This window comes from Patella vulgata, chromosome 2, assembly GCF_932274485.2.
Source record: "Patella vulgata chromosome 2, xgPatVulg1.2, whole genome shotgun sequence".
NCBI lineage: Eukaryota > Metazoa > Mollusca > Gastropoda > Patellidae > Patella > Patella vulgata.
The window spans coordinates 38836115-38850760 of record NC_065880.2 but is presented as its reverse complement, the minus strand read 5'-3'; the positions used below and the strand labels follow the sequence as shown (position 1 = coordinate 38850760).

Here is a 14646-nt window from a genome sequence, read left to right as displayed (position 1 = left end):
TATCTGTTGGGAATGTAAAGCACAATGTTTCTTTAATCCATATATGTTTCGATGTAACTGTTGGCCTTTCTATTCAATAATAAAGCAAATGGTCTGCATTTGTATATTTCGGACAATATCTAATTTTTCATGACTTAATGCACCCTAAAATGTACCCAAATGAATTGTTTAAAGAGGCCCATCAAAAGATTTTACCTAACAATTTTAGCTGGCACTGGCTTGTTCATATCATCTACAAACAATGCTTAATGTTGTGAAATTTAAAATTTATCATATCTTTGTAAATAGTGCATGGAGTTGAACTAATATTCCTTTTTGAGTTTTAACTTTCATAATATTCCACTTTGCAAGGGATTTAAATTCACCCAAATGACGATTATGGGCGTTAAAATGTATAATAAAATATTAATTGTATCACATGGGTGGGAGACCTGGGGCCTGTTTCACAAAATTTTAACTAAGACAAAATCCAAATTTTAGTAATTTGATTGGATAATATTAGATTGATTTTAGTGCTTAGACAATCAAAATTGAAGTATCTACTAAAATTTGGATTTTATCTTTAGTTAAGATTTCGACAAACAGGGCCCTGTTGTAGTACAAGTTTTAAACTAGATTTTGTATAAAAATGTGTTGTTTTATGATGATATACAAGAATATTTGTAGAAACAGATTTACTAAATGATTATTTTCACCAGTCTTTGGTTATATGCTTATATTGTAAATATATTTCACTGATGATGTAATCAAAACTTGCAGTACAGATAACCTTTTTCCTACTTTCCTACAGAGCGATTTTAATTATGCTCGCAGTGTAAGTTTTGCATTAGCTTATCATCAGTCCTACACGCTAACATTTCACTAACTAGATAGAGGCACACCCAACTGTAGATAAAATATATTACTGCACAACTTCAAATTAAAAGAAATGAACTCTTTCAATGAAACTTTAGACCGAATTCTCACTTGATAGTGCAAAATTTGGGTTTTGGACAACTTCCATAAAAGTAATAAAATAAAGAGTTTACGGTCTTTGAACCAAACTCAATTACTATGTTCAAAACCCCCATATACTGGCCAAATGATAACTGGTGCAATGAATATGGCAGGACAATTTCACATGGACATTGGTGTTTCTGCTTATTATTGTTAGAAATCCACCTCTTATGCAAAAATCAGTTTTACATGGATACCCCTCTGTTTAATATCTATACCACACGAGGACAAGACAAATTTTCCTTTACATCCCTGCACTGGAAACCTTGTTTAAAAATATCCCTGAGATTATTCTCGATTAACTTCATGATTCCAATTCGATATTTCTAGTGCACTCTTCTTCCACCCCCATAATGGTCTTAAACTTGCATAGCCACAATAAAGCCATTGTGTATAAAATACAAATATATATTTTTCTGAGTTACATATTTTGGAGCAGACGGCATACATGTGTATAGGATAACTTTGTCTATATAAGGAGATGAGGAGCAATGATGCATTATATTGTATTTAAAAGATAAACTAGGTCTTCATTGTGTATAAACAAGTTTAGTTTATAAATGACAGAGATAGATAAGCTATGACATTCAGTGTGTCATGACAACAAACAATAATTTTAACATGACTCACAGCAATACCAAAACAATTCACAGGTATGGAAAAACAGTAACACAACCTAAATACTCAGTCAAACAGAAAACATTTTATTATAAAGTTTTCACAGGAAACTTATTACCGGTACATATAAAAAACCCTAGATAACCATCTATAGAAATTTGTATGAAAAGTCTGTACCCACAGCAAGTCATTTTATTTGAATTGAAGAGTCTATGCCATTATGTTTCGTTTTCGTATTATGTTTATTCGACACAGACTAGTTTTTTTCGGGACTAACATATTATATGGTACAATTTTATTTCAATAATTTGCAGTGGAAGAAAACTGGATGACCAGGAGAAAACCCATGAGGTTAGGCAGGCGACCTTTCACCTTGTCACATATAAGTGTGGCATCAAAACCATGCCACCATGACAGGGCTTTGAGATCTAAAGTGCACACATAGACCATTCGACCACCCAACCCCTCTTTATATTATCAAATACAAAAGTAAGCCTAATTTGCAGCTTTGGTATTCTGGATATAATTCATTTAATGCAGAATTTAAGATAAATAATATTTTAATGACCATAAAATCAAAATCATACATATCTGAAAAATGGCCTACTAGTAATAAAAATTATTGGGTATATTGTACAATGTGTGTAAATTATAGGCATTCATTCAATCTGTCAAAAAATGTATGTAGGGAAATTACTACGGATATAGTCTCTCAGTTCTCATAAATACTGATACATACCGTAATTTATCTGTCATGAAAAAATATCATTAACTTGTCAATAGCGAAACCAATTCTGCGACAATGACTCATGACCCAGACAACAGACAGAAAGATTCAAGAAAAGAAATGATTCACATCATTATTGAATGAATTTCTCACCTAATTCTTTTATCCTTTCTGCACTTGTCGTAAACATGGTAGTATCAAATATTAAACACATGTTATATATCTTTCAAGGATTATAAAAGATGCTTTGCTTCGAATAACAAAAATTTCTAAAGCATGAATGTTATGGATATTGGTGGGGGAGTGTTACAAATTGTATTTAAATGACATTTTAACCCCCCCGTCTCTTAAATTTGCACAGAACTATTTCAAATATTTTCAAGCTCAGGTGACTTAAGTTACTTAAATACGCTAGATATTTGTTAGATTTCAGAATAAAAACATCTACAAAGAAACCAAAATCTTAGAAAAACTAACTGCAGTGTAAAGGATCATTGTCCTCATCTTGGTATATCCAAACAAACATGAAAACTTTTACTAAAGTAAAGTTTTTTGTCATTTTTTTCTCTCTCAGCTATTTCAAAATGCTGACCTAGCAAAACTCTAATTCAGCATTTTTAACAACAAAGAGGTTGCAAGCACTTCAAAATTATTCAAACGCAACTTCTTTTTTTTTCAAAATGTTTTCGGAAGTCAATTTTTGGAAACAAAATGTGCTTTAATGTACAGGAAATAACACCACCATGTTGTTCTGATAGCTAAGTTATACTGGTCAATTCTTAAAACAGTTTTCGTCTCGATGCAGAAAAGTGCACAAATAAACCAAATTTACTTATTTCAACTGAAATGTAAATGGTATATAATTCCTAAATTTACTATAAACAATTTCAAATCTATTTGATAAAAGCAGACGACATGTGAAGGCTGCAAATCTAAGTTGTCTGCTGCCAATTACACTCCACCATCCAAAGATATAGACCCGTCAAAGTTACGCAAAAAGTAATAAATTGTGCATGCCCTGTGCAAGCTGAAGTTGCCAAATTGAAACCAACTTATTCAGATGGCTAAGATAAACTAGCTTAGAAAAAAGCCTTCTAAAACGCAGGTCATGGTGCACAGGTTATTTAGTTAAGCTAGCTTAATGATCAAGGGATTCTTTCAAACCAGTTTAACTCAAGGATGTGAATGGTATACAACCAAGAATCTCTCTTATTTTGATGTCTGTGTGAATTTTAAGCAATGAAAAGTAGATTAGCATATATCAGTTACTTATAGATGTATATGTATCCCAAATAAAAAAAAAACTCCATTGATAACATCTTGATAAATGTAAGTATAATGAGGAAAAATGACAGTTTCAATGAAAGGTTAGCTATTATACTTAACAGACAACGCCCTTTTTTGTCATTATGTTCTCAACTAATGTCATTTTTCTTCTTGACTGTCTGTCACATGTCATACTGAGAGACATGGAGAATAAAACCACTGGGAACTAAAACCAACACACATAGATCATATAACTCAAAAATTGATTCATTAAAATAACTGACTGTCATTTGCATTTTTGGGATAATATGTAAAATATACTCGAATTGATTGTTTTACATTTAATTAAGAAAACTAATAGCAGATAATCTTGATGCTGGGATTCAATCAACCAATTAAATGATGTTACCTAATAGGTAGCACTGAATTGTATATCGTCTGCATATGATGCTGAAATGTTCAATTCATAATGTCTTTGTTAAAACTGAACGGAATTGAACCATTTTTTTAAACAATATTCATTTCAGATATTCCTCTTTCACAATGTTGTTGTTGGCAATGAATTCAAAATCAATCAGATAATGATTAATGAACTTGAACTTCTTGTTTTTCTGAGTTTTATTTTCATATTTGAATGACATATTTTCAAATGATGACTCAATTACCTGTCAACTTCTACCCTACAGTTATTTCTTTCTATGGCCATGTGCAATGAAGTGGAGTTCGATTATTCTATGTCTCCGATTTTCCATTCCGTCCAAATGACTATGCAACACTTTCCTGGGAATTGGGCAAAAATAACATATATGAAGATGCACCTGGGTACTGATCCTTGTGGACAGCCACATTTATCCCATGACTGAACCATAACATTGTAATTTTCCACAGTACCATTCTGTCAAAATTCAAATCTTGGTGTTTGAGAAAATAGATCTGTAGTGCGTGTATGCAATTGTGAGAGCATCATTCTAAACAATTATAAAATTGCAAGATTATAGAGTGTGTCTCAAAGATTTTCAAAGAGAGAGAACTGGGGTTTATTGTGCACTTGACAAAAACTAGGTCATTTCTGGACTAACACAGTGTTCAATTTTATTTCAATAATTCCCTTGCTTGCACATAGGGGTTTTTAGCAATGGGAGGAAACCGGAGGACCCGCAGAAAACCCACGAGGATGGACATGCGACCCTTGTCACATACAACCGGGGAATCGAAACCACACCAGCTGACTCAATGACAGTCCTTATGATACAGCGTGCACGTGCTAACCCTTCGGCCAGCCAACCCCTCTACTTTTATAAAAGTGGTGGGTTCTCAATATATATTCTATAAAAAATAATAATTGTTCAATTACATAGAGCAGTAATTTCTTGATTTAACAAAACTTAACCACAAAACAATATTACATATATAGACATGCTCATTTAAGCCATATCTTTTTATTAGCTTAATCCTTACACAAAGTAAATATATATCATATCAATAGTTAAATACTGTCCACGACTGTAGGTTGTCATTTATGATTTATAGTAGGTTTAGTTACGCTACTTCAATTCAATTCACGCTAATCATCCGTTATTATATTACTGATATAGAACGCTAACTTAAAGGTTGTATGTCATCAAAGCGTTTAGATATGAGACATGAGATATTGTAAGGAGGCGGTCCTTAACATTAATCTACTTCAATCGTTTATAACCATTTTTGTAAGTATACATTTATTTAATTGTTTATGATTTGTGCCAACCTGTGCATAAGCGTAAGAGCCCAATGAATGGGGGAGGGGGAGGAGGACAGAAATGCCAGAACGAATTACTGGTTTAGAAGCTGACGAAATAATATCTGTTTGAGCACTTATACATACAGGATGTATTCAAAATATTATAAGTGTGAGTCAGCCTATCAATATGTTTACAGATTACAGAAGCAAATCTCACTTTAAGAAGATGAATGTTTATACAAAAATTTAGTCTTCAAAAAGCTGATAAGATGTAGGCATAGTCTAACCAACTTTAATATGAAACTCTTGTACGAAAACTGATACTTTAATACAAAAATATCTTGGGTTAAACAAGTATTTAAATTCAATCATTAGGACACAGCAGGAGGGAATACCCTCTCCGTGTTAACATGAAAAAAACTAAAATAAATGAACTAAGCTGACAAATTTAATATTTTTTTTACAACTATTCAAGCAAGAGTGCTCTAGTATGTAACTTTACAAAGACATTATTGTGTTCCAGCTTGTTTGTGTTACAACATTTAATATGAGGTTAATATATTTTATGTGAGTTCAAGCTTGACATTAATACAGAATAACTGATAAATAAAGTCATAAATAATCATCGCTTACAATCCATGTAAGATCTGAGGTTTTAATACTCCTCCATAGACAATAATGTATGTAAGCCAAAAGGAAAATCTCATCTTTTCGATAATTTATCAGAAATAGATTCTGTTGACAGTATTATATACTTGTGTATATGTTGTTTTTTAAAAAAAAAAACTTTGGACTTTTACTTGTACAAATTATATATTTAGCGTTAGGTCACATTCATATTGGATATCAATGTAAACACAGCCCTATGTTCTAAAATTATGTGAATGTATAAAAAATATTCTCTTTTCAGGTAAACATGGCTCTATAAGTGTGGTGTATATATATATATATATATATATATATATATATATATAGAATATACAACACTTATCAAATAAAGGTATATTTACTTTCTATTAGCCTTGTCGAAGCAGAACAGAAGGACATTAAATCCCATTTCATTTCTATATATAATTGCAACATCGATATCTCCCTACCAACCTACATGTATATGTCTATATATATATCAAGTAGGCTACTCATAGTCTATATAACACAATACCATTTGTACTTACAATAGACTGACCACAGGTCAAGTAGGACAATTATAAGAATCCACAGAAATCTATCATACACAGGGTCATCAAAACAATTTAATGTTTTCCTTGAGACATTATGCTGGATCAGATTAACAAACCCTGCCCTAAAATTCCAATGTCATATTTCTTAAAGCTGCTAATCGTCAAGGTGGGGGTGGGGGGTGGTTTAGTGGTTTAACGTGTGTCATTGGGTCAACTGGCGTGGTTTTGACTTCTCGTTTGTATGTGACAATGAGTAGAGTTGCCTGTGGGCTTTCCCTGGGCCCTCCGGTTTCCTCCCATGGCTAGAGACCCCTACGTGCAAGCGAAATATTGAAATAAAATTGAACCATATGTTAGTACCAAAATGACCTAGTTTGTGTCAAGTGGACGTTAAACCCCAGCTCTCTCTCCCTCTCGCTAATGGTCAATTGCACTTCTTAGACAATATCTATTTTCAAACAGTTTAATCCAAATTTATTCATTCATTATTCAGTTTGGATTCAATCAGTTGGTGTAGGAAAGTAGGATATTAAACCCTATTTCATTTCCTTACCCAAAGTACAATTTACCAACTTCATAAATGGACACAGATCACCAAATATTCCTACGCTGTCACCCACGAAACAAGGGCCAAAGCTATTTTTAGTCTTCCTCTCCCTTTTCCTTTTTCCCCCTTTTGCATGGTTTTCAAACCCTTTTCTGCCAGGTTTTGGTGAATATTCATAATTTTGATGCGGAAGGATACAAGAGTTGAGAGGTTGGTTAGGTTGAAATGTAGGGCCTGAAATTGCATGTTTACTTGTCTCTACTTCCAGCTTGTGTATCTCAAGTTTTTCATGAAGAACCTCATACGTGCTTTTGGGCAAGTGGTTGCCACATGTTGCTCCATCTGTGGTAGAAAGCGTTCTACCCAACGAAAATTTGGGAAAAAGTTAGAGCCGGTCTAAGATACGAGAATTAACATTGGAGTCAATGGGGAAATCTTTAGTGATCTGTGTCCAAATAGTACTGGTTACAGGCTATATAGAGAGAGAGAGAGAAATGGGGTTTAACGTCCACTCGACACAAACTAGGTCATTTCGGGACTAACATATGGTTTAATTTTATTTACATAATTCGCTTGCGCGTAGGGGTCTTTAGCAGTGGGAGGAAACCGGAGGACCCGGAGAAAACCCACGAGGTTGGACAGGCGACCCTACTCCTTGCCACGTACAACCGGGGATTCGAAACCACGCCAGTCGACTCAATGACAGACTTTATGATACAGCGCGCGCACGCTAACCATTCAGCCATCCAACCCCCCTACAGGCTATATAAAACAAGCATAAAGAAATCTCCTATCTGACCAGACTACTGTTATTTGATCTAGCCTAGTACCTGGTACTTGAGAGTGTATAGTTGATTTACTTCAGTACTCATTTCAAAATACAGCCTCATGTCATAACAAGGGCTGACAAGGGCATATCAGGCAATACATTCAAGAAACTTGAGCAGGTAGGGGGGGGGGGTCAGCTCAGACTTACAAAGTCTCTAAACTCTGATATGGTAAGCTAAAAGAAAAGAAGGCTTAGAATCTTTTCGCTATAAATAAGTTTGTCTGCCAACATGGGTATTGGCCAGATCATATATAGGCCTAACCCAACCCTAGGTCCATCTGCCTAGAGTAACATTACAGAATAACACTGATATAGGCAAGACATAAATAAGCAGACGACATATTTATAAAATCAAAACAATAATATTGCTATACTACTATGACTAACTGAATTATTTCAATAACAAAAGATAAGTATTTCGACCAAACCATTTGCCTATCTTGTATTAAAAAATAATAAAATTACATTTATTCAACCTTCCAGTTCATGTAACATCTTCCTTTCATTAGAGACAGACCCACTTAAATAAATTTGTGAAAAGCATTTTTTTATTTAAAATCCATACACATTAATTCAAGATGGTTAGATCTGAATAAAACCTAACTGTTATAACCTACTTAAACAAACATTTCATCCATGTTTAACCGTATATATTTATCCCCGTATTTACCTACGTATTGTGGAATATATTTTTATTTTAAACTGAAACCTGTAAGTGCAATGGAGTTTCATGAATAATTAAGGCATTGGCCAAATTACATTCGTCCAATTTAATTGCCTTTGATGTCACGCTAATTAAATTATTTGAACAGTGTATAGCGTAGAATCTGTATAATTATATACATACATATACCTATGTCATGATACAGGTATATACAGGTACAGGTTCAGTATTGAGTTAACATTCCTTCTAGAACATTTATATCAAATATCAATAATACAATGGTAAATAACACATGGCTGGTTTCAAAATTGGTTAAATATCTCACTATTCTCACATATATGTCAATGTGACATTCATTACGGTACATGGACTGAAAATTACCTACCTCCCCATCTGTCTATTCCTACCAATTGCTTAACCCCCATAAAAACCTAATTTTGGCTATATAATCCATGTTTACAAAGAGGTCAACCCTTCCCCAGGTAGATCCTGGGGATCGAGCTTGTGTACTTAGATGTTGGACCCGATAAAAATATATTTATTATCCTTCTGAATGGCAAGTTATTTTCTATATCATTTATCATAATGCTGACATGATTATTCCGATTCTCTGGAAACCGCAAGCTGAACAAATTACAACTGACAAGAAACATATTGATCGATACATGTTAACTGATCTTATTAACTGGCATACTTAATAGACCTGTGTGTGGAAGTATGTGTTATATAGACCACCATGTCTTTAATATCATTTAATCACCTGATAGGATTGATCACACCGATAAAACCTTAATACTGATCAGATTGTCAGATTATAAAACAATTAGTGAATTACAAGATTATAGCTTAAGGCTAGGCCAGATAATTATTCCTACACAGAATTTGACCAAGGCAGTGCACAATGTCATTAATATGATCTGATTATTTGATTGATCTCACCGATAAAACATTGTTGCGATTATTAAGTCACTGGACAAAAGAATTCCCTATCTAAGCCAATCAGATCCTAATTGTTTATTGGCTATTTCTTTATATTTTGGAATTTAATTTGCATAAAACAAAATCCAATTCATTACAAGCTTCTCTGTGAAATCTTGTAGCCCGTTCAGACGCTTATTTTTAAACCAGTTCATAATCGCTGGGGTTTTTAAGTCAGCATCGTGTTGCGTTCACACATACTATAAGCCAAACCAGTTTAACTCTTCGGTCGGAGGTTAGAGTTAACTACGCATGGGTAGCTTCATATTCTTTATTCGGTTCTCGCACGCTTTCGATAACAATGGCACTGTCTGACCCCGATATTTTCACAGGAATGTAACTTACTGCGTACTGCACATGCTCAAAGCAAGCTGGAGCCGGGGTATTTAAGCCAACCCGTTCAGACGGCTAAAAAAAGCTGGGGTTTTTAAACTGGTTTACTTGCTCCCCCATTTGCGTTCAGACACTTAAGTTAAACTGGTTTAACGATCCCCGGGGTTTTTAAACCAGTTCAACTTAAGCGTCTGAAAGTGCTATTGGACTGCGTCTTTGAATATCATCACAAACTAAATGCTGGTACAAGACATAAACAAAGTCTGGTCAACTCCAGAGATGATCCTTATTCACTAAATTTTGTTTAACCAAGACATCAATTATAATCAATGTGTCAAACCTACTCAATGACTCTACCCACTTATTATGTCTATCATTAATCTTTATCAGAATTATTATTACGTATTTTGACTATCCTTGTGATTTATTTATTTTAGTGTCACCACAAGAATGTTTATTTGAGTGTTGTATGTAACAATAATAATCCTATTATGGTCTGGCCATAAGGAAATAGGCTAGGTTATAGGGTATAGCTGATAACATGTTTCCTCTATTTGTTCAGGATTAACAACAATGAGTGAAGTTATTGTTGAGACAATGGCGATGATGTTACATGTTACAGTGATGACTGGTATCAGGGATGAAGCGAACTAGAGATCAAATTATGTAATTAACATTGTTTGTCAATGATAATCCTGAGCATTGGGCCTGAAAAAATTAATAAATGGGAAATTCATTGGCTTGACAATACGAATGTTAACAATATTGTCTCAATACTATATCAGTATTAGTGTAGCTCAATTTATGCCCAAAGATTTATGGTGTTTTGAATTTGTTTTTCAAGTACACTTGACACTAACCAGATTATATCAGGACAAACAAATTGTATATATTTTACATCTATGCTTACATGGAGTCTTTTTTCAGAGAGAGAGAGAGCGAGAGAGAGAGAGAGAGAGATGTGGTTTAATGTCCACACAATGCAACTAGGTCATTTCGGGACTAACAAATTTATTCAATTGTATTTCAATAATTCACTTGCGTGTAGGTTTCTTTAACAGTGGCAGAAAACCAAAGGACCGAGAGAAAATACACAAGAGTTGGACAGATGACCCTAGGTACAAACCAGGAATTAAAACCACGACAAGTAACAATAACAGACCTTATGATCTAAAGCACATGTCTTAGACCGTCCGCCCCCAACACTCCCATGGTGTGAGGAAACCAAGCTATCAGGATATACATGTACATGTATGGAGAAAATAAACAAGTTTAGGCAATGAACATTACTCCTTGTCAAAATATAAACCAATATTGAACCATGACTTGTATAATAACAGAGCTGATATATCTACAGTTCACACATTAGACCACTCAGCCCCTTGCAACCCCATCCATTTTTTAAATGGCTACGCAATTCAGGTAATATCAGACATATTTTAATATCTACATGTAGACTCTTGTCTAATGGTTTATTGTATTAAAGAAATAAAAGTTTTTAACAATAAATCTTTTCTGCTCAATCCTTGCAATCAAATTTCCATTTTTATTAAGAATGATTAGCCTAATGAAATTTGACAATGTAACAAATCAGTTCCTTTCTAAAACTGTCTACAATCATGTTATTACACAAAGTCAAGTTCAAGTGGTAACCCTAGAGTTCAAATAAGTCACTAAAGTTAAAGTCAAAGTATAATATAATGAGTATACGAATAAGTGTGTTTATTTTGTTTTGTAAACCAACTGACTGAGTGTAAGGTGATTCATATACTAAGTATAGAAGAAGAATAATAATGGAGGAGTAGGTGTTGAACTTAAGTGATAAAATGATAAATTAGCATTTTTACGATCTTGGGACATAGATTCCTGGGCTAAAAATATCATTTTAAAATTGTATTTATATTTTTAGATACCTTTGGAGCAACAGGTCCAATCTATTGCCAGAAGCAACGATTGTGTCTTGAGCTTCTTTATGCCTCAAGGTTTCGGCACCTAAGATCCCTATTTTCAAAATGATATCTCCTACTTGTAAGCCACATTTTGCTGCCAAACTGCCTGGATTCACCTGAAAAGAGGGGAGATGGGTTAGTCTCATTCAGTGATGTTTAGATAGTTGAGGAATTTGCTGTCTACCATAAAAGGCTGGTACACCTTTCTTTTGACTTACAGTGCCAAAAGTGAACCACAATCTTGCAAACGGTTGCCATAGTAATGCTGAAACAGCTGCCAAACAGACATGTACCTTCTTAGTTCAAGGTTAAATGAAGAATAACTATAATATGCTTACATGGAACATATTCATGTAAATCATAAAAGTATGTAATTCTCCAAAATTCTATGGGGAAATGAAAAGAAATAAATCTATTCATAAGGATGGAATTACTAGGATAAAAGAAAATCCTAATTAAAACAAGCCATGAATAATTTTAATAATAGTTCCCGGAGAAATTCTTTTGTATTATAAAATATAGTGGATGGGAATCATAAATACCGGGAAAGATCATTTCAGATAATGCAGATTGCTGAACTTCAAAAGAGAATGCAACAATTTAATTATAAGATGCTGGAATGATCTAATAGTAATATATTGGTATATTGGTCATACAATAAAACATCATAACTGATAAATCTATGTTATTTATCTAAATATTTGTTAATAATAGTATGTATGAATAATAAATATATTAATAAAACGGGCAGAATATGTGTAATAACTGTATGCCTTGTAGCCATAACATGTGTGATATATACACAAGATATACATCAGTAAATACCAAAGGGTATATAAACGGTGACCCCAAATACTATGAACCCCATTGAAAAAAGGTGTGACAGCATTTGAGTGAAGAAAATAGGTTACAGAACTTTTCAGTTAGGATTCAAACTTTCTTACTTATATCCTTTGTCATTAAAACTAGACAATATGTTTTGGATAAGTTTATCATTCATAATAATTCTTTTCATGTAGACTATAACAATATATTATGAATAAATAGTTGTCATTTACATTATCCATTCATTATTATTATTGAATATACCTATTCGATATATAAACATTTATACCGTTATTGCGGTATAAACTTATATCTATGTTATACTGACCCGGCAAGTTAACGAACTTTTATCGCGAATACAGTTTTCTCTGAAATGATAGTTAGGTAATGTATATTAAAGCGAAGATGTATATTGCACTCACCTTCTGAATTGTCAATGGACTGCTAAAGTCTTTTCCACCTTGCATACGAAATCCCCATGGTGTATTGGTTTCTGCCCTTTCTAATTTGGCTTCCAAGGTGAGAACCGACATTTCGGTGTTAAACAGTGTCCACTTGGGCGTTTGTTAGCCTTTACTCAAATGTGTAAAACCCTCTTATACTTCCTTGCTTTAGTTGTTACTGAAGAAACTAATACACGATTTCGATCGGATCTAGCCTCGTGTGTCACGCCTCTTACTCATTATCCTAGTTCTCTAGTGTTGACGTACTAGACTACCTGAGTCATTCGCGCACGCGGACGTTCATTTCCACCTACACGCTGATGTAATTTCGGCGGGAAATTTAATATCTTGATTCCTATTTCAAAACATACTTTTATATTTCTTTTGTAATGCGAACCAGAGGTGAATTCTCAGCTTGACCTTAGATAACCTTGATTCTTTGCACTTTTTATTTCTCCAAGGGGAGGAAGTAGACTATATAGAGGATATTTGTCGTATTAGAGTGAATAACATATTTTATTTCATCGAGAAGCAAGAAAACTTATATTTTCACGAATGCGTAGCATGAGTGAAAATATAAACGTTTTCTTGCTTAGAGATGAAAGAAAATATTATATTACATGTATTTGGCCTGGCGTCATTCTTCTTTATAATAATTTGGCGAGATATGTCCCATGTTATACAAGATAAAATAGTTCTGACTCAGAAATAAATTAATGTATCAATATACACTTTTGAACTTTCTCAAACTGTAGAGCGCACACAAAATAAAGGCGGGAAAGTGTGGCACATGGTAGTAATGGAATGGTTATGTTATCAAAAGAATATTTTATATTATTTAAAACCATTGATTGATTGATACGGTACATTCATACTATCAAATGAGACAACACGATGTGTATGCAGGCAAAGAAGGGCCCATTATGCTAAAACAGAATCATATTTATCTTGTGCTTTACCTATCTTTATGTCCTTGAATGGGACTGGGTTGGGCAGGTTTTTAAAAAATTATTTAAATTTTAATGGATATCAAAGATTTTGATAGTGTTAGTTTTGCAGTGTGGTACAGGACAGAAGGCCTGGCAAGGAAAGCATCTTGTCACTGGGAAAATACGAAAAAAATGACCACTCGTGTACATTATGGCGTGCACATAAAGGACCCTTGGCAGTTGGAATTTGACAAAGAGTAGGGTTAAACTCCGCTGTCTGGACACACTTTCATGCTTACCACACTGCCCATCTTTATTAGGTTGGTTGGTACAGAAAAGTAGGATGTTAAACTCCATTTTATTTCATTTCATTTCTCAATGCTTTTGTACTCAGGAAATAATGGATGGATCATGAACACAGGGAACAACAATATACCCCCACTTTAAATGTGGGCAATTACAAAGAGCCATGAATGGCCTCCAATCCACTATAATTAAATCCATTCATCCAAGATTACTATTAATTATATGGTTTAAAATGGGAAATAACTCTTTACATCTTACCTATTTCTTTTAATGACTTCTCTACTAGTTGCCCTCCTGAGATAGAAATAGTTCGGTGTTATAAGTAAAGAAGGTAG

At 33.7% G+C, this 14646-nt stretch overlaps 1 protein-coding gene across 7 annotated transcripts in view; it reads right to left on the bottom strand.

The window, feature by feature from the left end:
* LOC126811788 (LIM domain-binding protein 3) overlaps positions 1-13314 on the bottom strand; it is a 37436-nt gene extending 24122 nt beyond the window's left edge. For 3 of the 7 annotated variants that reach the window (XM_050537692.2, XM_050537697.2, XM_050537698.2), the window contains exons 1-2: positions 13056-13313; positions 11773-11924 (exon numbers count right to left, since the gene is read on the bottom strand). In XM_050537692.2, the coding sequence (XP_050393649.1) occupies positions 11773-11924; positions 13056-13166 (263 nt within the window). In that variant the 5' untranslated portion in view covers positions 13167-13313. Of the gene's footprint in view, positions 1-11772; positions 11925-13055 lie in introns of all 7 variants that reach the window. The other 4 variants (XM_050537695.2, XM_050537696.2, XM_050537694.2 and 1 more) reach the window with 2 other exon arrangements.
* Positions 13315-14646: the final 1332 nt, after the last annotated feature.